At 40.4% G+C, this 21,078-nt stretch overlaps 1 protein-coding gene across 2 annotated transcripts in view; it reads right to left on the reverse strand.

The window, feature by feature from the left end:
• LOC126416703 (centrosomal protein of 120 kDa-like) overlaps positions 1 to 21,078 on the reverse strand; it is a 194,418-nt gene that overhangs the window by 48,035 nt on the left and 125,305 nt on the right. For both annotated transcript variants that reach the window (XM_050084511.1, XM_050084510.1), the window contains exons 9-13: positions 20,946 to 21,049; positions 20,686 to 20,868; positions 8,991 to 9,044; positions 8,748 to 8,903; positions 8,522 to 8,661 (exon numbers count right to left, since the gene is read on the reverse strand). In XM_050084511.1, coding sequence (XP_049940468.1) covers positions 8,522 to 8,661; positions 8,748 to 8,903; positions 8,991 to 9,044; positions 20,686 to 20,868; positions 20,946 to 21,049 — 637 coding nt within the window. The remainder of the gene's footprint in view (positions 1 to 8,521; positions 8,662 to 8,747; positions 8,904 to 8,990; positions 9,045 to 20,685; positions 20,869 to 20,945; positions 21,050 to 21,078) is intronic.

Raw genomic sequence — 21,078 nt, forward strand, 5'->3', positions numbered from 1 at the left:
GCGTGGCCAACTATTCTTTTCAACTTGAACCAGAGTTCCTCTACATGCTCATGCCCTGTGCTGAAAGTTTTGAGTTCCTCATTGAGATATGACACTACTGACTTTTTATCTACTTTACTGAACATATACATCTTTCTGCTTGTTTAGGTTGTCCTTCGCAGTTTGGTGATAATTGTTGCCATAACTGCGTCATGGTCACTGATTCCAGTTTTGATGTGGACATCCTCAAAGACGTCAGGTCTATTTGACACCATTAGATCCAATATATTTACATCATGAGTGGGGTTCATAACTATCTTGTTGGATGATTAAAGTCTCACCAATGATTACAGTATGATTGGGGAACTTACAAACAGCTGAACTGAGATTTTCCATAAAGTTTTCGGTTACATCAGGATATGAATCTGTTGGGTGACAGAAGGACTCAATTATCATTATGCCCACCCCTGATACTGAGTTTTGCCCAAACAATCTCAGATGCACCTTGAGTTTCTGTCTTGGTGAATTTGAGTTTCTTGCTTACTGTGACAAATACATTACCTCTATTTCCCATTTGCCTATCCTTTAGATATACACTTAAATTTCCCCAAAAATCTCACTGCTACCCATTTCAGGTTTCAGCAAGCTTTCTGTGTCTAGTATTATGTGAGCTTCATTGCTTTTCATGAGTACTTCAAATTCTGACACTTTGTTGGGAGTGCTTTGGCAAATTACCATTAGGATTTTAATACTCTCACCTGTGGGAGGCATTTCTTTCAATCTCTCACTGATACTTCGGGGTTTCCTACAGCTATTGTTATCTGGATTGGATGAAGAGTCATCTAATCTAAGAAAAATCCTTGTGTGAACCCCACACACAGTCATCTACCCAAGTAGCAGCCTCAGATATGTAGTGCACACCAGCTTAGGGGGACCCTACAGTAATCAACTCTATGGCACAACTCCAGGAAGTTTCAGTCTAGCTTGTCACAGAACTTTTGAAGTCTTTGGTTCAGTCCTTCCACTCAACTCAGAACCAAAGGGCCACAATCAGTTCTGGGGATAATGTTGCAAATTGTGTGTTTCGTTGAAACTCCATGCACAAGGCTGGTCATCTCGACCTTCTCTGTCAGTCACTGGAATGACCCAAAAATGATCTTGGAGAGCAGGCAACAGGCATCATTTGGTCCAGTTGGTTGCTGCCATTTCCCTAAGGGTACCATCATTCGCCGTACATTTGAACTGCTGACAATTAATAGACCCCTATCCTTTTACAACTGCCTCCTTCTGACACTGGACAAAACAGGTTTCTCCAAAACAGGTGAAGTGAGTCCCACTGGCTCAGTTTCTGTCAAAGACAGCACCTCAGACTTGTTGGTTTTGGGATTGGTACAACACCCTGAGTCCTTCCTGGTCCCCATCCACTCTTTACAGGATGCCTAGATCTGCCACTGAAATGCCACTTGCACTCAAGCGGATGTATAATGACAGATCCGGTACTTTCTGCAGAGGAGACAGGATCCATGAGAGAGGATAGTACCTGAGATACCTCAGGTACAGCTAACACAAGTACATGACACTTGGGAGTTCTTCCAACACACCAGCAGCAGCTGAGAACCATTTGACAGTAGTCATGGTGATTTCCAGCTGCTTACAAACATCAGTCATCTCATGCCATGTTCAAGAACAGCACTCACAATGGGGCTGCAATTTGGCTGGTGCAACGTCTTTATAAGGCAGTGAACAAATAACTTTAAATTAAGCCCATTGATTATCTTTTAATTTGTTGTGCTAAAAAGTTGGTAATTTTCTATAAGAATTGAAGCAAATATACCAAATGAGATTTCTATTAATGCAACACAAAAACCTGTGGTGAAAACTAGCAGTGTCATGAAACATTTTGAGATTAATTATAGTTATTTGCAAACTCGAAAACAGAGTTAATTTATGATAAATGCAGATAATACACAGGGCTACTCCTCTTTAGGGGAAAACTAGATGTAACACAATATGTTAGTTAGAAAATCTGCTACAGTAACTATATCATAATCTCTGATTTGCTAAAAATTGCTTGTAGTTTATGCAAAGGACAATGTTAGCTTGCAAAAATTCCCAAAACACACACTTACTTATGTCAATATACAATGAAATTTAGGTGTGATGCATTCTTTGGGAGAACCACAAATGCTGATTTGCTACGAAATAAATTACATACCCACAACTCTCAGACCGATGACTTACAAAAATACAATTTTGCAAACATCCAAAAATTCTCAAGATAACCTGCTTTTTCACATAACTGTACAATGAAATTAGAGAACAATGATTTTGAATGGGGATATGCCTACTGTTCTCAAAAATTTTAAAAGAGCACAATTAAGTTTAAGCCTACAATTAATGATAACAGTACGAGTTTATCGCCCACTCAAGAATGTTTGATATTTTACAATGTATCACAGAACAAATTACACACGGGTATTGATACAATCAATGAAAGATATGCAGAAACAATGCGAACAGTAAAATATGCAAATCTACAACTTTCAAGTTGGCACGTGAACCTGTACATGCAGTCTTACGAAAAAGGAATATGAAAAATCTGTGCAATATGCACTTTTCAGTTAACTGATTCTGTAAACACTTCTACACTGGCATGCCAAAGACAAACACTGCAGCTTGAGTTCATCTCAATCAAAATTGCTAAAATGTGCAGCACCAACAAAGCACATCTTCTGCCTGTTGCAGCTAAGAATTGATTTATGAGTGCACCAAGTACATTCACAGTGCTAAGGCCTGAACAACTGGCCAACTTACAGATGAAAATACCCACATTCCAGTGACACCACTCACTTCACACACAATGTTTTCCCATTATCACCATCTGATATGAAAGAGATGAATGGGCAACTGTGCTAAAATAATGATTATAAAGTGTGTGATCTTACTCTGCTCCAAATGATAAAACAGATACTCTAAAGCAGTGGTAGCCAACCCAGTCCCTACCGCCCACTAATGGGCAACCTAGTTTTCATGTTGGGTACTACGGGTTTAAAAAAAAATTTTCATTACTTTGTCATAAAATTTTGAAATAAAGTATTTGGTAAGTAACTGTTATATGCTGTAACCTGATGTAACTCTTCATTATAAATGTTATAATGTAAAGTTACTTCCCTACTTTATAAACAGTCCTGTCACATGAAGGTGACCACCACCTATGTTTGACATCAACGTGCAATAACCACTCAAAGACAGCAGATGGCAGAACTAGCAGGGGAAGGTATATTAAGGGTGTCAGGTGGGAGGCAGATGCAGAGTGTATGGGTGAACAGACTTGCAACTGCTGAGCAGCTGATCACCCAGATGAACAAAGGGGCTACCAACAGTGTCTCCTCAATATCCGTTCAGAGAATGTTGTTCCATATGAGCCTCCACAGCAGGTGCCTATTTCACAAATCGATGTGACCACTGTTCAGTGGTAATGAAGGCTGGAATTTGAATGCCAATACCACAAATGGGTGTCCACAGAGTGGCAACAGGTGAATTTTTCTGATGAATTACATTTTATGTTCCATCGAAATGAAACATCTGAAATCAAACACCCTGCAACAATCACTGGATGGGTCCAGGCCGAGCAGGGAGTGTTATGGTCTGGAGTATGTTTTTGTGGCATTCCATGGGTGATCTTGTCATTCTGGATGGCACAATGGATCAACACAAGTCTGCATCTACCATTGGGGAGCATGTCCACCCCTACATGAAGTTTCTTTTTTCCTCAGCAGGATCATATCTTCCAGCAGGACAATACAATACGTCACACAGCTCACAGTGTGTATGTGTGGTTTGAAGAGCACCACAGTGAGTTTATCACACACCTCTGACCACCACACTCTTCAAATTTAAACCAAATCGAGAATTTGTGGGACCACCTCAATTGGGATCTTCGCACCATGAGTTCTTATCAGAGAAACATAGTGCAGCTGGCCATGGCACTGGAGTCAGGATGGTTCCATATCCCTGTTGAACCTTAAAGAACCTCACTCTCTCTCTCTTCCTGCACTGCAAAAGGTTTTTATTCAGACTTTCGGCAGATAGTCACATTAATGTGACTGGACATTGTATATCACCATTAATGTGGAACCAGTGGGCAGTTAGAAAATTTTTCTACTAACAGACATTATAAAATGGTTGGCAGGCAACAAAGGTTGACACCACTGCAACAAACTCTTTCCAAGTTGAAACTTAGACAGAATCACGAAAACTGATTTATTTGTACACAGAAATACCAGAAACATACAATACCACTGAAGATTCATTGAAAACATGTGTTAAATATGGTAACAACTTGTAATATGAAAACCACAATATATATATTGTTTCTTTGTGATCTACAACTGATCTATGATTGTGTCCAAATGAGTAACACATAAAGTGACAATTTAAATGCAGGAAAAATGTTAATTCATAGAAAACTGCTTCTTTTAAGTCAACATATTGCGAGCATTCTATGGCTGATGCCACTTCTCGCTTCCCACATTCCACAGCCCCTGATCATGCCAATCTCCTCCTTGTAGTCCTCGTGCTACCGTCGTGTCCCATTCATCTCAACCCTAGCTCTCCTAGGTTGCCCACACTTCCGTCTTTCTGCTGGGGCACAAGGCCACACTTTCTTTGGCTACTGCCTAATGTCCGTTCTTCCAAGATGTCCAGTCATTTTAGACATTCCACCTCTATAGAGTCTATTACTGATTTATCAACACTCTTAGCCACTCTTATGTTAGTATCTGGCGCATAGTCCAGCTTGGAAATGCCACAACTTTGCCTCCAAAAGTCAATATCTAGTGCAAGCAACTTGCTTCTCTGGAGCTTATTTATTACCGATGTTTCTGCTCTGTTCATAGTGATGTTTTCAACAACTGAACAATACATCACTTTTAGGTACATAGTTAATATGTCCACTAAAAAGTTTATTCCAGTCACAACTGATATCACAGAAGAATTATATCCATCTGTACATGACACTAACATGGCTGGTACATTTATATGCTTGTGAAGCCTGCACAACTTCAGCAAGAACTGAAGATGCAACTTGCACCTTCGAGAGGAAGATAATTCAAAAGATCTATGGATCCGTCTACAATACCATTAAAGGTAAATGGGAACAAAAAATGAATGAAGGCCTATACCAGTAGTTTGAAATTCCACACACTGACCGAATATTAGGGCACAAGAGGCTACAGTGGTTTCATCCATCAAACTGATAGATCACTCCCATACCAAGTCCTTGATTCTCAACCTGCTGGAAAATGCCCTAGGGGACACCCAGGGACCTGATGGAAGGATTGAGTACTAACAAGTGGAACCAAAGGCAGTGGAAGACGAAGCCAAAGTCCAGCAATGATGGACTACCATCTGTAGTAGGTAACTCCTCTGTTGCAACAGACTGACCTCCTTTTTTGTTGTGCTTTTTATGATGTGTTTTTTTATGATTTTTTATAGTGTGCTGCTTTCTTTTTCTTTTTGAAGTGTGGTTATTTCTTTTGTTTTTCATCTGTAGGCCTTGAAGGTCCATTAATGCCATAAATGATAATGATGGTGATGGTGATGAATGAGAAATACAAAGTGCAATAAAAAGCAAATGATACTGCTTCATTACTAAGGTACTATCTGTCCTGTGTAATAGTACAACTGGATTTTAATCTTGAACTGTATACTTAGGCTGTGACAACTTTCACTGAAACAGATCAACTCACTGGCTTTAAATGAACGATTTACTACAGAAGTATTCTTGAATTCTGCAAGGAAAAAGTGCAGCACTAAAACAAATATCCCTGAGAAACCCCATTCTCTCACAAATATTGACCAAAAAATATACAATTCACTCAAAATCTGAAGAACAATGCAGCGAGGGAAGCTTTCTATATAATAGCGAGATAACCACAAAACCCCCAATTGTATATCTGCTGTAGGCTGTTATACCACCAGATAGTACAATAGAATTTTTTAACATAAATAAATATGCCATTATACAAAAGCCTCCCATGTATCACCATCTAATGTAGAGTCAGTACATATCCCTGAGTCAAGAAAGTTATTAATCATTGTCCAGTGTGGGTTCAGGAGACATTACTCAACACTCGACAACCTAAGTCATAGTTTATTATGTACTCAGGTGTCTTCACTGTACAGATGAAAAGAACCACATTATGAAAACTTTGTGTGGTACGTGGCAGCCCTTCTTTGATTTTCAACAGGGAGAACAACTGGATAAAAAGTTCTCATTTAACTTGCCACTTTAAATTCAGATAAAATCCCAAGCTTTTGATGACTGCCTCAGTAACCATCATCAGGGGCTAACTATGACCGTTGTGAAACTGGCAAAGATCCCACTTCTATTTCCAAAGAACAGTATCTGCAAGTGCACAGTTCCATGTGTTGCTAAGTGTATGGTCAGTGTCTCTATTGAAGTTGTTCTCACACACAGTTCAATTTACACTGCTTCCCTAATCACAAAGTCCCAATTCGTAAACTGACATATGGCCAGGAGAATGGTGTGCTGACCCCATGGCCCTCCATATCCACATCCACATCCACATCCACATCCAGATCCAGTGACGGCTGTGAGCTGAGGATGATATGGCGGCCAGCCGGTGCTGTCGAGCCTTCATGGCCTATTTGGGTGGAGTTTAGTTTAGTTCCAGTAGTTCAAAGTGTGAACTAGAAATATTGTATGTTCAAATACAATCTCGTGTTTATTTATTAGAGTGAGATAAGCCATTGCTGATTTTTCAGAATTTTTGTATTTTAGCTGTCGTTCAACACAGCAATCGACAATAGTCTGTACAGACTATCCAACGCAACTGCTGCCATACTCAAAAAAGAGTACAAGGGGTATTCGTAAAGTAATTTCTGATCAGCCGCGAAATGGGAACCACTGTGAAGCTCAAAAATGTTTTATTTGAAACAGTTAGCTACAAGTTCCAGCATCTTATCTATATAGTCACCACTCCAACTTAGACTTTAGTTGTAGCATTGTACCAGCTTTCCAATACTCTCATCGTAGAAGGCAGCCACCAGTGCTTTCTGCTACTTCTCTATACTGGTCTACAGTTCGCTGTCTGTGCCAAAATGTTCTCTTCATAACCAGTGGTTCATGTGAGCATAGATGAAATTCACAGGGCTGTATTGTGGGTGATCAAACACTTCCTATAAAAAATGCTGCAGGAGCATCTTCATTGCCCTGCAGAATACAGCTTAGAATTGTCTCGTAGAAGGAAACACATGACAGTTATGTTATGTGCGCTGCACAGATTCAGGTAAAATTTCTCACGTGGCTGTCGTACCTAGTGGGAAACACTATTTTCTAGGCATCTTTACATGCTCACTGTGCGTTCAGAACTCAAAAGAGCAATGTGATATATTCAATGGGTGTACTAGAGATGCTGACCAACAAATACGTGCAAAGCTTCATCAGATTTTCACAGTGGTTTCCATTTTGCAACGAACTGAAACTTACTTTCTGAATAGCCCACACATTATAAATCCCTGGTACTCTGAGGCCAAGATTGGCTTTAACAAGTTACAATTGGCTTTCCTACAACTCTGTCATGATGAGGGAGTCATACTAAAGTTCACAGTGGTCAAACACCACATAAGAACTACTGCAGTGAACCAGATTTTATAGAAGACAAGCGATGCTACAGTTAAGGTGCGGATATGTCATACAAGATAGGAATTGGATGCAAATACTCATTTGTTATTTAGATGTCCCCAATTTCTGTCAGCAGATCACTAATCATGGGACTGGGAATGGCTACTACTAGTGTTGTTTAAATTGCAGCCTACTGACACTAGGTGCCAGTTTAGACTGTAACATATTAATAATGAGTTACACAACTCTTCAAAAGCCAAGGTGGCAGGACACTTCAGTAAAAACAGTCTTTGGTAAATCAAACCATACAGACCTAGTCCATGATAAGAAGTAAAAATTCCATTATTGGTGTTTAAAGGCTATTTACCTTGTCTCCAGCTTTCAAAATTTTTTCATTCTTAAACTTACATTGGACCAAGCTCGTGTCAGTCTCATGTAGGTGCAGGTCCTGATACAGTAAAAATCTGCTTGACAGTATCTTTAGGTTCACAGAGATCCACAACCCTTACAAAAAGCTCATTATTCTGAAAGTGGCAACTTTCACAGTACACAAAATGAACTACAGAAACTATCTTGTAAAAATGCAATATACTTAACATTTTCTAATGAATATTTGCATTCTCCCAAAATTAAAATAAATTTAAAGGTAATTCAACTGAAGTGGACAGCAAATAAAAATGTCAAAATAGTTTTTCTTATGAAATATCAAAACTGTAGATTTATGGTGTGTTTAAGGAGGCATTTACCACAAATGGTTCTTGAACACCAAGAACTTCTCCTTGTGTAAGAAATGAATTTCATTGAACAGGAGCTGACAGAGACAATATTCACATTAAAAACATGTATTTCATTACAAATTCTCAGCCTGAAAACAACACATCGGATGGCTCTTACCCCAGGGCTTTAAGTTCCTCCTTATTGTGTTTCATCTGTGATTGTATTTCTTCCCTGTGTTCATGGAGCAGTAAGGCCAGCTCTTCTTTAAAAAACTTTTTTGCACGGAGGGCATCTTGATATTTGGCTTCCATTTCCTTCTGAAATGTGAACAAAACATGATATTTAAAAAAAACTTAATCTTTACCAATTTCTCATTCTGAATGTCATATGAATACAAACTTACAAGTTCTGCTACTATGTTTGAGGTTTCACCACTGGGATTAAATATTAAGATTGTATCTTTCAATTTATTAAGTTCTTCCTCAAGACTTTGGTTTTTCTGTTTCAATGTGGCCTTTTCTTTCTCCCATTCCTGTCTTGCAAGTTCGTGACTGGTTCGCTAAAAATCACACCAATCAGGGCATTGCAAGAATTTCACAAATATTCCTTTTTTTTAACTTCAAAGAATTGAAAATAAAATACTTACCTCAATTTTCAGTTCATCTTGAGTTTTTCTGTACATTTCCTTTAATTCTTGCAGCTGAAAAGAAAATCAGTGTTGGTAACAATAGAGCCAACTTACAAAAAAACAGATTACACACTTTTGGTAACAAAACAAAAGCAGTTTTTGTCACTGCCCACGAGAGTAGCACAATTCCAGTTATTTTTAAAGGTCGTTATGTCTGGCACCAAAATTACTTATAAAAGGAATGATGGATTACAGAATGCTGTAAAATAATAACACACGAAAAGTATTCTACATATACGGATTCTACGTATACAGATCTTCTACCTGGAGATACTGTGCTACATTTTTTTCTGGTTCCAATGAAATGACCATACTAAAATGCTGCAGCTCTCTGTAACCTGCAGAGGACAAGACACAGAATGTATAGTACATTATGCCCAACAATGCATACCAGGAAGACTTGATGCTAGCCCTTGCATTTCATATGTTGTTTTACGAGATACCCAACATTTCAGTTTGTTTAGAATCTAATAGCTTTGTAGACCAGTCCACGCATGTGATTTCTCTTGCATGTTCCTCATATCAAGCAGTGGCTTAGCCCGATAGTCAGATGAATTGCCATTTGGAAGTCAAAGATTCTTAAGATCATACTAGCAGAAGCGTAGATATCCACAGTACCACCCTTGTCAGACAGGCCTGAATGGAGGAGCCAGTCAAAGTATGTCTCACAACGATCTGTCCAATGCTAGACCAAGTCCTATTATCCTCACTGGGGTGTAACTTTTGAGCCATGGTGAAGGCAACCATCTAAGCAACAGCCCCTTACAGAAAACAAACAGGTCAGATGGCTTCAAACTGGCAGCACCAACCTCTGACAACCTTAGCTAGGGCACTATGAATTAAGATAGATTACTACTCATTACATAGGTCATGGGGTCCCGCATTCAATTCCCAGCAGGGAACGTTTTGAAACAGTTCTTTTAGTGGTACCCACACAAACATATCCACACCTGTTTCAAAACGTTTAGAAGAGCACAACAGCAATTGTAGAAGAGGAGAAACAGAACGATCAGCTGTTGCAGAGTATGCTTTCCAGCCAAGTAACCACCATATTCGTTTCGTGGAGACGCAAGTACTAGCGGCCACAAGCGGATATTACAAAAGGCTCTACAGGGAGGCAATCGAAATCGCCAAACACCCTAATAATTTCAAGCAAAAGGAGGAGGGCATGAAGTTAAATGGTATATGGATGCTGGTGTTGAAGAAGATGTGTACCACCCGTCCACTACTGGGTGATGGCAATGGCGATCGACGGCAGCGGACAGCGGCCAATTGCACTGACGTTTTCAAAACACATGACGTCACGCCTCGGCACGGGAGCGCATGAGCACGGAATTTAGCGGCAGTCAGTAGCGAGCCAGTGGGTGTGTTGGACCTTCAATCGAGCTACAGACACCCTTGAAGATGTCCTCTGCAGACGGGGACGAAACGTTGGGAATTGACAGAGAATTCATCAACCGACCACGGCATAACAGCCCGGATAATTATAATGGACATGACATTTCTGGCCATGAAAGTCTACATCTTAGTATCATGCTGCCTCTATAGCCATTCATAATTGCAAAAGCATTGCCAGTGCAAGATTCTGTGCATGAACTGACCTCCCATTATATCCCATAAATGTTCAGTGGGAGTCTTTTCAGGTGATCTGTGTGGCCAAATCATTTGCTTGTATTGTCCAGAGTGTTCTTCAAACCAATTGCTCACAGTTGTGGCCTGGTGACATGGCAGATTGTCATCCATAAAAATTTCATCATCGTATGGGAACATAAAATCCAAAATCCATGAATGGCTGCAAATGGTCACCATGTAACCAAACATAACCATTTCCAGTCAATGATCAGCTTTGTTGGACCAGAGGACCCAGTGTGTTCCATGTAAATGCAGCCCACATCATTATGGAGCCACCACCAGCTTGACAGTGCCTTGTTGGCAACTTGGATCCATGGTCATGGAGTCAGTGGCACACTCAAACCCTACATCAGCTTTTATCAACTGAAATCAGGATTCATCTGATCAGGTCACAGTTTTCCCATTGTCTATGGTCTAACTGATATGGTCACAATCCCCGGGGGAGGCACTGCAGACGATGTGTGGTTGGCAAAGACACTTGCATCGGTCATCTGCTACTATAGACCGTTAATGCCAAATTTTGCTGCACTGGCCAAATGGATATGTTTACTGTATGTCCCACATCGATTTCTGTGGTAATCTCATGCAGTGTTGTTTGTCGTTATCAAAAACAACTCTAGGCAAATGAAGCTGCTCTTGGTCATTAAGTGAAGGCCATCGGCCATTATGTTGCCTGTGGTGATAGGTAATGACTGAAATTTGGTGATCTTGGCACACTCTTGATTCTGTGGATCTCGGAATACTGAATTGCCTAACGCTTTCCAAAATGGAATGTCCCATGCGTCCAGCTCGAACTATCATTCCACGTTCAAAATTTGTAATTCCCATAGTGTGGCCATAATAACATCAGAAATCTTTTGACATAAATTACCTAAGTACAAATGACAGCTCTGCCAAGGCACTACCCTTTTTTACCTTGTGAACATGATACTACTGCCACATGTATATGTGTGTATTCCTACCCCATAACTCTTGTCACCTCAGTGAACCCCCCACCATAGCTGATTACTGTGTTCCAGCTGAAAGAACCTCCTCTCTAGTTGATAAACACTTCAAATCAATTGTTCATACCCCAGCCCCTCATATTAAAATTATGAAACACATCCTACACTGAGTCTCAACTATCCCCACCCAATTACCACCTAGATCACTACTTGTAAGTGTTGATATCACCTCCCTAAACACCAACATCCCCTATACCCATGGTCTTGCTGTTATCAAACACTACACCCCCCAACATCCTTCCAACTCCAAAACTCACCACCTCATTCCTTAGACTTCTAATTACATCCTCATATGTAACTATCTCTCCTTTGAGGGAAAGATAACAGACAAATCCATAACAGAGCTATGGCCACCTGCATAGTACCCTCCTACACCAATATGTTTATGTTATATCTGGAACAAACCTTCCTTGCCTCCCAAAACCTCTTGTCTAGTTCACTGATGATATGATATATACATGATATGAACCCAGGGCCGAGATACCCTATCTTCATCCCTCTCACATCAGTGTCTTATCTCCCATTTGCTTCATCTGGTCCTCCTCAGCCCAGTCTGCCACCTTCCTGGACATTGACCTACCCTCTCTGACGGCTCCATCCACACTTCTGTCCATATCAAGTACCTTACCCATCAACAGTACCTGAATTTTGACAACTGTCATCCCTTCCACACGAAAAATCCACTCCCCTATAGTCTTTTCCACCCACGGACAGTGTGTCTGCAATGACAAAAATTCCCTTGCCAGTATGTTGACAGTCTAAAATTCCCTTGCCAGTATGTTGACAGTCTCAGTAAGGCCTTCACTGACAGGTAATATCCTCCATATCTAATAAGCAAACAGACTTCCTTCACCGTATCCTCACACATCCACACTCCTCCCTGAACTAGCTGCAAAAGAGCAACCTCCTCTTCATCCAATACCATCTTGGCTTGGAACAACGGAACCATAGCCTTTTACTTACTGTGTATATACAGTATAGTAGGAAGAATACATGATTAAATTTGTAGGGGATTAGGGGATGTACAAGGTGCAGAATTTAGTACACAAAGTTGACACCTCTGGCAGCAACAATGACTCTAACCCAGCTGATCAAGCCAAACTGAGTTTGGATTCAGATACGGGTAGGTCATTTCATGCTCCTTCAACTCTATGCCAGAATTCATCAACTGCTGTGGCTGGCAAGTAATCACGTGCCAATCTCTTGGTAATACGTGACCAGGAGTTTTCAATGGGTGACAGAAACAGAAAACAAACTGACAAGGACAACAGCGCAGGTTAGGAGAAATATGTGGTCTTGTGTTATTTTGTTGGAAGATAATGTCACAGAGACCTGGAAGACAGTGCACATCATTGACCATAACAATCAGAAAAGCAACAGGTGGTGTCCAAAGGTCAGCACCAGAATGGTCACCTTGTGTACCCAGTTGCACCACATCACCACCATCCAAGTGCTGGACCTGTATGCCAATGACAAATGGAATGTGACAACATTTGTTTTCCTCGGATGCATCCACTGTGATGCAGTATGCAGAACTAAGGTATCTGAAAAGATGAAATGGTGCCAATGTTGTTGTTTGGTGCACCACTCTTGGCACCTCAGTTCTTGGTGGTCTATTGAGCGAAGTCACAACAACCACCCATGATACTGTCAGCACACTGACCATGTTGATACCTGCCTTGCTGCAAACAAGCCCATTTCTTGGCCAAGGTATGTGCCATGTTTGCACAGCTGAGCAGACAAAAATACTTTGGTCCTCTCTAGTGCTAGTTGTGTAGGGCCATGGTCCTATGACATTTGAATTCTAACACACATGCTGGTAGGCATTTCTCCTTCTTACACAAACAACTGACATCCAAATATCATTTCTGAATGACAAACCCACCGTGTAATCTTTCCTTAAGTACAGAATGTAGATGGTGTCACTCCTACCCACTATGTGCAGCTGTGCAGAAATGCTGATGAACATTTGCTCCATGCCACCTTCACAATGTTGCAATTTTAATAGCCAGCAGCATAAATAAGAGTATCAATTATACAGAAGGATCTGATTCACACTGTGAGATTTAAGATTTACAAGACTGCAAGAACTGTTTGTGACCACAAATTGTGAGGCTGCATAAAATATTTTTTAATAATTCTAATGAAAAATGGAATTCAAAGCACGTTTATGATTATTAATTATTATAAAAATGTAATTAGTACGCAGGTCTGTTTAAGAAAAATATTGAGTCACATTACCACAAGGCACATTTACATACACAACATCCTAACAAGTGAATAGCAAATAATCCAAATACGAAAAAAATGATCTCATTTTTGGTAAGCTGTAAAGGGTATTTACGTAACTCAAATTCACCACCTGAGACAACCAAAGAAAAACCATGAAGAAGATAAAAGAAAGGAAAATACAAGAGAATGGAAATTTCGGAAAGATTACATACTGTCATCTAGACTCTGAGGGGATTTGCATCCAAAAAAAGTGGAACTAAAAAGAAAAGCAATACTGAAGAAAGGGACCATATCACTCAGTCATTACAAAAACAAAGAAGAAACTTCAAAGAATGTATGAAATTTATAAGTACATAATGATTTATAGTGGTGTTACACAGAAAGCACACCCAAAAGCAGGAATTGCCACATTCATTCATTAAGGCTGAAACTGAGGATTCAAAATTACCACTTCCTTAAGGGGAGCCATATCTAGGACAGCGAGACTAAGTGGAGTTGCCAGAAAGAAATATTGACTCTTTAACAGAGTGTGTGCTGATATGAAACTTCCTGGAAGATTAAAACAGTGTGTCACACTCAGACTCGAAATAGAGTTACCTGCTCATATAAAAAATTTTCTCCTGAAGAAGGAAATAAAGAAAAAGTTGAAAAGTTTTATCAATAACTATATAACACACTGATGAAATTAATAAAAATAATCATATGTAATAAGTTTAAAGCAAGAGTAAGTAACACCATAACACAATGAGTTATCACTTCATTTGGGGGATGAGACAGAAATAATAATTCAGACAAAGTAATTTACCTGCAAAAACAAATTTAAAAATTACAAAGTTTTTCTTTAAAAATACACATTGTGTGCATAAGCCCTTGGTAAAACAATAATCAGATAAGAATAACAAATAGCTTGGGACTGAGAGGGGAACAGTAAGAATTAATATGATATGTAAATAGAAACAAATGAAGCACTACAATGGCCTATGGTACCAACAGAGAGAATAGGAAGACTTGTCTGAAGAAGGAGATGAACTTCAGACCCAAATTAGAACAAATGAGATTTCAACAGAGAGCCCTGTGTGTTAAAGCACACGCTTCTGGGACGAGGAGACTCAACTGCCTCAGTCTGAATCTGCCCGACAGATGTGGTTGATGCGCCAGTCAGCCTGGATGTCGTTTTTAGAGTGTTTCCTCTCATCCAACTAGGTGACATACACAAGCCATATCCAGCCTCAGATACATGCTAGGCAAACATTCAGAAAATTTCCTCATGCTTGCACATGGAATTTACTCTATGTGCAGACAAGTAGGATTCACTGATTCTATTCTGAGTGGGGGGAATAGGAAACTGATCTTAGATTCTTGATCTTGAACCCACAATCAGCAGCAACAATAAAAGAGCTTCAAAAATATGAAAAACCAATTATGTGAAATAAAGGAAAGGCAACCACTCACTTGCTGCTGACTGACATGTGGCACATAGAAACATGCAACAGAAAACTATTTACATTAGCTTTTCAGCTCTTGATTTTCTCTATTCGAAGTACACATATTCACACACACACAACCACACAGATACCCAAATGCAAACATCTGTGGGCACAGCATGACTGACTACTTATCACTGATAACAGTTGCCTGGGCAGTTGGAGGTGAGGCAGGAATAGGGAAAGGATGCACGAGGCTTGGAGGGGGTAGTGGGATAGGGTGAGGCAAATGAGTCAGTATGGCACAACAAGATGAAGGCAGCTCAGGAGTTAGGGTGTATAAGAAACAGGAAGAGAGGGGGGAGGGGAAAAGGGAGGAGATGAAAGGAGAAGAAGGTGGAGATGAAGAGGGAGGAAGGGAGAGAGGGAAGAGAGAAAGAAGGGAAAAGGGAAGGTGAGGCAGTGGGAAACAGTCAGGCAGGGATTTAGGTCAGGAGGATTGTGAGAGCTAAGGATATGCTGGAAATTCCGACCTGCTTACAAATAACATACTGGAATTCAGCTGGGTGATGTCGTCGACAACCACCGATATTTTGGCAGGAACACACCCTGCCATTTTCAAGGCAAAACAGCAGCAGGTAAGCACTGTGCAAGCAAATTTAAAACCTCAGTCTTCATTGAAAATCTGTAAAGGTAACACACAGACACACTGTAAACAATAGTGCCATCACAAACTGAAAATGGCCGACATCAGCAGTTACTGGTAGAGACAGAAATAATTAATGGGTAAAGTAGCATAAACTCTGTCTCTCTGTTTTTTGACAAATGAGAGAGCATGATTCCATACAGAAATCAATCAAAAACCACCTTCTCTATTTATAAGGTTACTTGCTAATTTAATTTTACAGCTTCCTTAATAACATTACCCCAATAGCTGTAAGTGCATGCTAGAGTCTTCATGTTGTTATATTCCATAGGATAACTGGTGCCAAGACAATGTTCTGCAATGGCAGATTTGCCCAGCTACTGTAACCGTGTGCTGCTTATGCTTCGTACACAAGTTCTCCACAGTGCTGATAGTCTGACTGATACATGACATGCCACAACTGCAAAGAATATGGTAGACACCCACCTTACGCAAACTAGGATAATTCTTTACACAACCAAAAAGATGGTGGTCGAAAAACACACTTCATGTTTCTGCAAAATATGACCAATCCTGTTTGAAATGCTCCCTGCAGAAGGCAAAAACGTCATAGACTTTGGTGCCACCTTGGTATAATTGTCATTCACCCAGTGCACAGCTGGTCAATAACACAACACACATCTACTCTGTCTTTCGTTATAACCATTCTGATGAAAGGTAACTTTGTGATGGGCTAACTTGGCTGACAAGCTCTCAGGGTCCAGGACAACATTAGCCCTTTGAGCCAAGGTATAAAATACCCCTTCACGCTAAGCTGGATGGTGACAACTATCAGCCCGCAGATACAAGTCTGTGTGAGTAGGCTTCCTTTAAATGACATGCCTCAATGTACCATTCACTTTGCTCCTGACCAGCACATTGAGGAAGGGAAGACAGCCATCCTTTTCCACCTTCATCATGAAACAAATATTCAGGTTGGTTGAATTAAGATGTTCTAAAAAGCCATTCAAAGTCTCACTGCCATGACGCCAAACAACAAAACTATCTTCTACATACCTGAAAAAACATGCAGGTTTCAAAGCCACCAACTCAATGACTCCAAGGCATGTTCCTCGAAATCTTCTGTAAACAAATTGGCAATAATAAGTGACAATAGGCTTCCCACCGCAACTCTATCTGTCTGCTTGTAGTACTGGTCATTCAATGAAGTAAGTGGACGTCAACACATGTTAAAACAAGTTCATTAATACCCTCAATCGACTTAATGAATCAGACAGAGAGATACAAGTGAAGAGAGAGACCACATCAAAAGTTACTAGAATATCGGAGTCATTCAAATGAATCCTCTCTAATTGACATAAGATATCCACTGAGTTCTTAATATGGTGCTCACGCCAACTTACTATAGGCCGCAACAGAGTAGCAAGGTGTTTTGCTACACAATGCGCCAAAGCACCAATGTTACTCACAATTGAAGGAAGAGGAACCCCTTGCTTGTGGACCTTAGGGAGGCCATGTAACCTAGGGGGAACAGTACAATAAGAACTGAGATTCTCAATAATCTTCTGCAATAAGGAACTTTTCTTCAGATAGCTGTTAATTCTTCTCTCAATACTGTTTGTGCGGTCAGCACCGATCCTGTGATAACTGAATCACACAGTAAACACTGCATCTTTTGTCCAAAACAACAATGTCAGTGCCACTGCGTGTGTGTGTGTGTGTGTGTGTGTGTGTGTGTGTGTGTGTGTGTGTTTGTTTTTTATCTTTACGGAGATTCTCTGAAAACCGAGGTTTTACATTTGCTTGCTCAGTGCTTATAATGCTTACTTTCCTTGAAAATGGCATAGTGTGCTCCTGTCAAAATATTGGTAGTTATTGATGACGTCACCCGGTTGCAGTCCTATAAGTTATTTGAACACTGTATATGCCAGGAGAAATTAAGGTCCTCCTGCGTCCAGTGTATGCTTGATGGTTCACAATTCTTGAAAATAGAAGAAAGTGTGAAAGGAAGGGAAGTGTAAACCATTCAAAAAATCTTGAGAAAGGACAATCTAGTATGATTACCTCACTTTTTTTTATAATTCCTAAGAAAAAGCAGTCCAAAAATATTCTGTTATCTTTTTCCAGTACTAATCTGTAGAATTTCATTAGTTGTAAAAATGTGATATATATTTTGTTTGTGGATGATGATACCAACACTGAATTACCAATATATGAGCATGCATTAATAAACTTGTATGACTGAAAAGAAGGCCATATTCCATCCATGATCATAATAGAGAAATTTATTACGGTCTACACTGGCCTTTTTGGCAGAACATTACCAAAAATAAAAACAATTCATTTGTGCCATATTTGTTTATTGAAGTAATTTGTCATCTTTTAATCAACTTTTAAAAATATTTTATCACCTTTCTCACCTTTTCAAGTGCCACTATGGCTCCTCACCCTGTATCATGCACCCATCTACACACAGTACCTCTGCTTTGACAGCTGCACATGTTCCATGTCAGAAGCCTCTGCCTTACTGCTCCCAAGGACACTACATCTGTAGCGGAAAGCAGGAGCTATAGAAATTTACCGATAACCTTGCAAGAGCCTTTATTGACATACAGTATCCTATCCAGCTCATCTATAAACAGATCTCCCCACCTATGACACAAAGAACCCTGATAACCAGTCACCAACCAACACACCTCTGATAACCCTGTATCACCCAGACCTTGAAAAACTCAACCACGTCCTTTGCCAGGGCTTCAATTACCTCTCATCATGCCCTGAGATGAGGGATGTCTCCATCACCCAAAGTTGTGTCCCATCACCAAAGTTGTCTTCTGCCACTCAGCCAACCTACAGAATATCCTTACGCACCCCTATTACAATCCTACTCCCAACCCTGCATACCATGTGTCATTACCTTTTGGTCGACCCAGCTGCAAGACCTGTCCCCTATACCAAACCACCATCTCCTTCCAAGGCCAGTATGATTCATTTCCTACCTTACAAAAGGCAGGGCCACATGTGAAAACAGCCATGTTATGTATCAGCTATGCTGCAATTACTCTTCCTCCCCCTATGTGGCCATTCTCCCTCTCTCTTTCACTCTCCTCGCCCTCCCTCTTTTCCTTCTCTCCCCCCTCTACCCTTCTCTCACCCCTCTACCCCTCCCTTTCTTCTTCCCCCCCTTTCCCGTCTCTCCCCTTTTTCTACCTCTCTCCCACTCTCCCTTTCTCTCCTCCCCTCTTCCCCCCATTTTCCCCTCCTCATTCCACCTTCTTCTCCTTTCCTCCCCTCCCCTCCATTTTCTCCTCTTACTCCCTCTCCCTACCTCTTATATGCTCCACCCTCTGAAGTCCTTTCATCTTGTTGTGCAGACGCTAAGTCATCTGTGGAAAGACCTTCCTCACACTATCTTACTACCCCCTTCTTGCCTTTTGCGTCTTTCTCTGCCTCCTCCCCACCTCCATCTGCCCAGGCAACCACTATTGATAATTCTGTGGGTATGGGTGTGTGCTTTTGGATGTATGTGTTGTTGTGTGTATGAATGTGTGAACTTCTACTAGAGAAAGAGAAAGAGCTTGAAAGCTATTATAAGTAGTTTTCTGTTGTGTATTTCTATGCGAGACATAAGTCAACTATAGGTCAGTGGTTGTCTTTCCTTTATTAATGTATTTTTCCATCCAGGGATTTCCATTCTTGAAAAACAAATTAAAAAACAGAAAGTAACTGAAGCAGATGACATAAATGCAGAATATATAAATAATAGTTCAGGGTTTATTACAAATGCAAATTATAGAGTTACAGTTCCTTTGTGGTCCTGTAAGTCTTTTTTGCAACACCTCTGGCAATGTTGTGCTACAGTGAAAAATGGAAAGTTGCATTATGCCAGAATGAGATTTTCACTCTGCAGCGGAGTGTGCGCTGATATGAAACTTCCTGGCAGATTAAAACTGTGTGCCCGACCGAGACTCGAACTTGGGACCTTTGCCTTTCGCGGGCACGTGCTCTACCAATGAGCTACCGAAGCACGACTCACGCCCGGTACTCACAGCTTTACTTCTGCCAGCTCAATGGTAGAGCACGTGCCCGCGAAAGGCAAAGGTCCCGAGTTCGAGTCTCGGTCGGGCACACAGTTTTAATCTGCCAGGAAGTTTCATATCAGCGCACACTCCGCTGCAGAGTGAAAATCTCATTCTGGAAACATCCCCCAGGCTGTGGCTAAGCCATGTCTCCGCAATATCCTTTCTTTCAGAAGTGCTAGTTCTGCAAGGTTCGCAGTAGAGCTTCTGTAAAGTTTGGAAGGTAGGAGACGAGGTACTGGCAGAAGTAAAGCTGTGAGTACCGGGCGTGAGTCGTGCTTCGGTAGCTCAATGGTAGAGCACGTGCCCGCGAAAGGCAAAGGTCCCGAGTTCGAGTCTCGGTCGGGCACACAGTTTTAATCTGCCAGGAAGTTTCAGTTGCATTATGGTTTGCATTCATCTTAAGCTACACACCAGGCAATAAATGACTTTGCTGACCAGTTTTCAAGTCAGAGGGTGGCAAGATTATACCATCTTGTGTCCACAAAAGTTGTCATATTTATGAAAGCATTTTTTAAATTGATCTCATTTTATCTAATGAATTTACTTATGAAACAAAATTTATAAAATTATTTTGTAACATATAATATTCCAATTGAATGTAAAGTATATATTTAGATAAATCTTGTGGCTTACTTGAATTTCTTCTTCCCTGGCTCGTGTACACTGTCCATAAAGTTCGGTAGCTGAGACTTCTAGCGACTGTGCTAAAGCACTAAATTTCTGTATGTTACTGTTAATAGCTTTTTCAAGTTCTTCCTTTTTTAATTCCCAGTTTGCTGATAAAACAGTCAAATAATAATTTTCTTTCCTCTGTAGCTGAAAGTATATTAACTACATGAATATGAATAGTCAATAAGAAAAGTTAATTTAAATACAATATATAAAGCTCAAACCTGCTCCCTAAAAATTTCTTTCTGTTTTGCTTTCCATTCTTCCAATTCCTTCACAGCTTTTGAGGTCAACTGGTTATTACACACCAATGGGCTCATACCCTGCTCTATAACATAAAAGGTTACAAAACTGTAT

Source organism: Schistocerca serialis, chromosome 8 (genome assembly GCF_023864345.2).
Source record: "Schistocerca serialis cubense isolate TAMUIC-IGC-003099 chromosome 8, iqSchSeri2.2, whole genome shotgun sequence".
NCBI lineage: Eukaryota > Metazoa > Arthropoda > Insecta > Orthoptera > Acrididae > Schistocerca > Schistocerca serialis.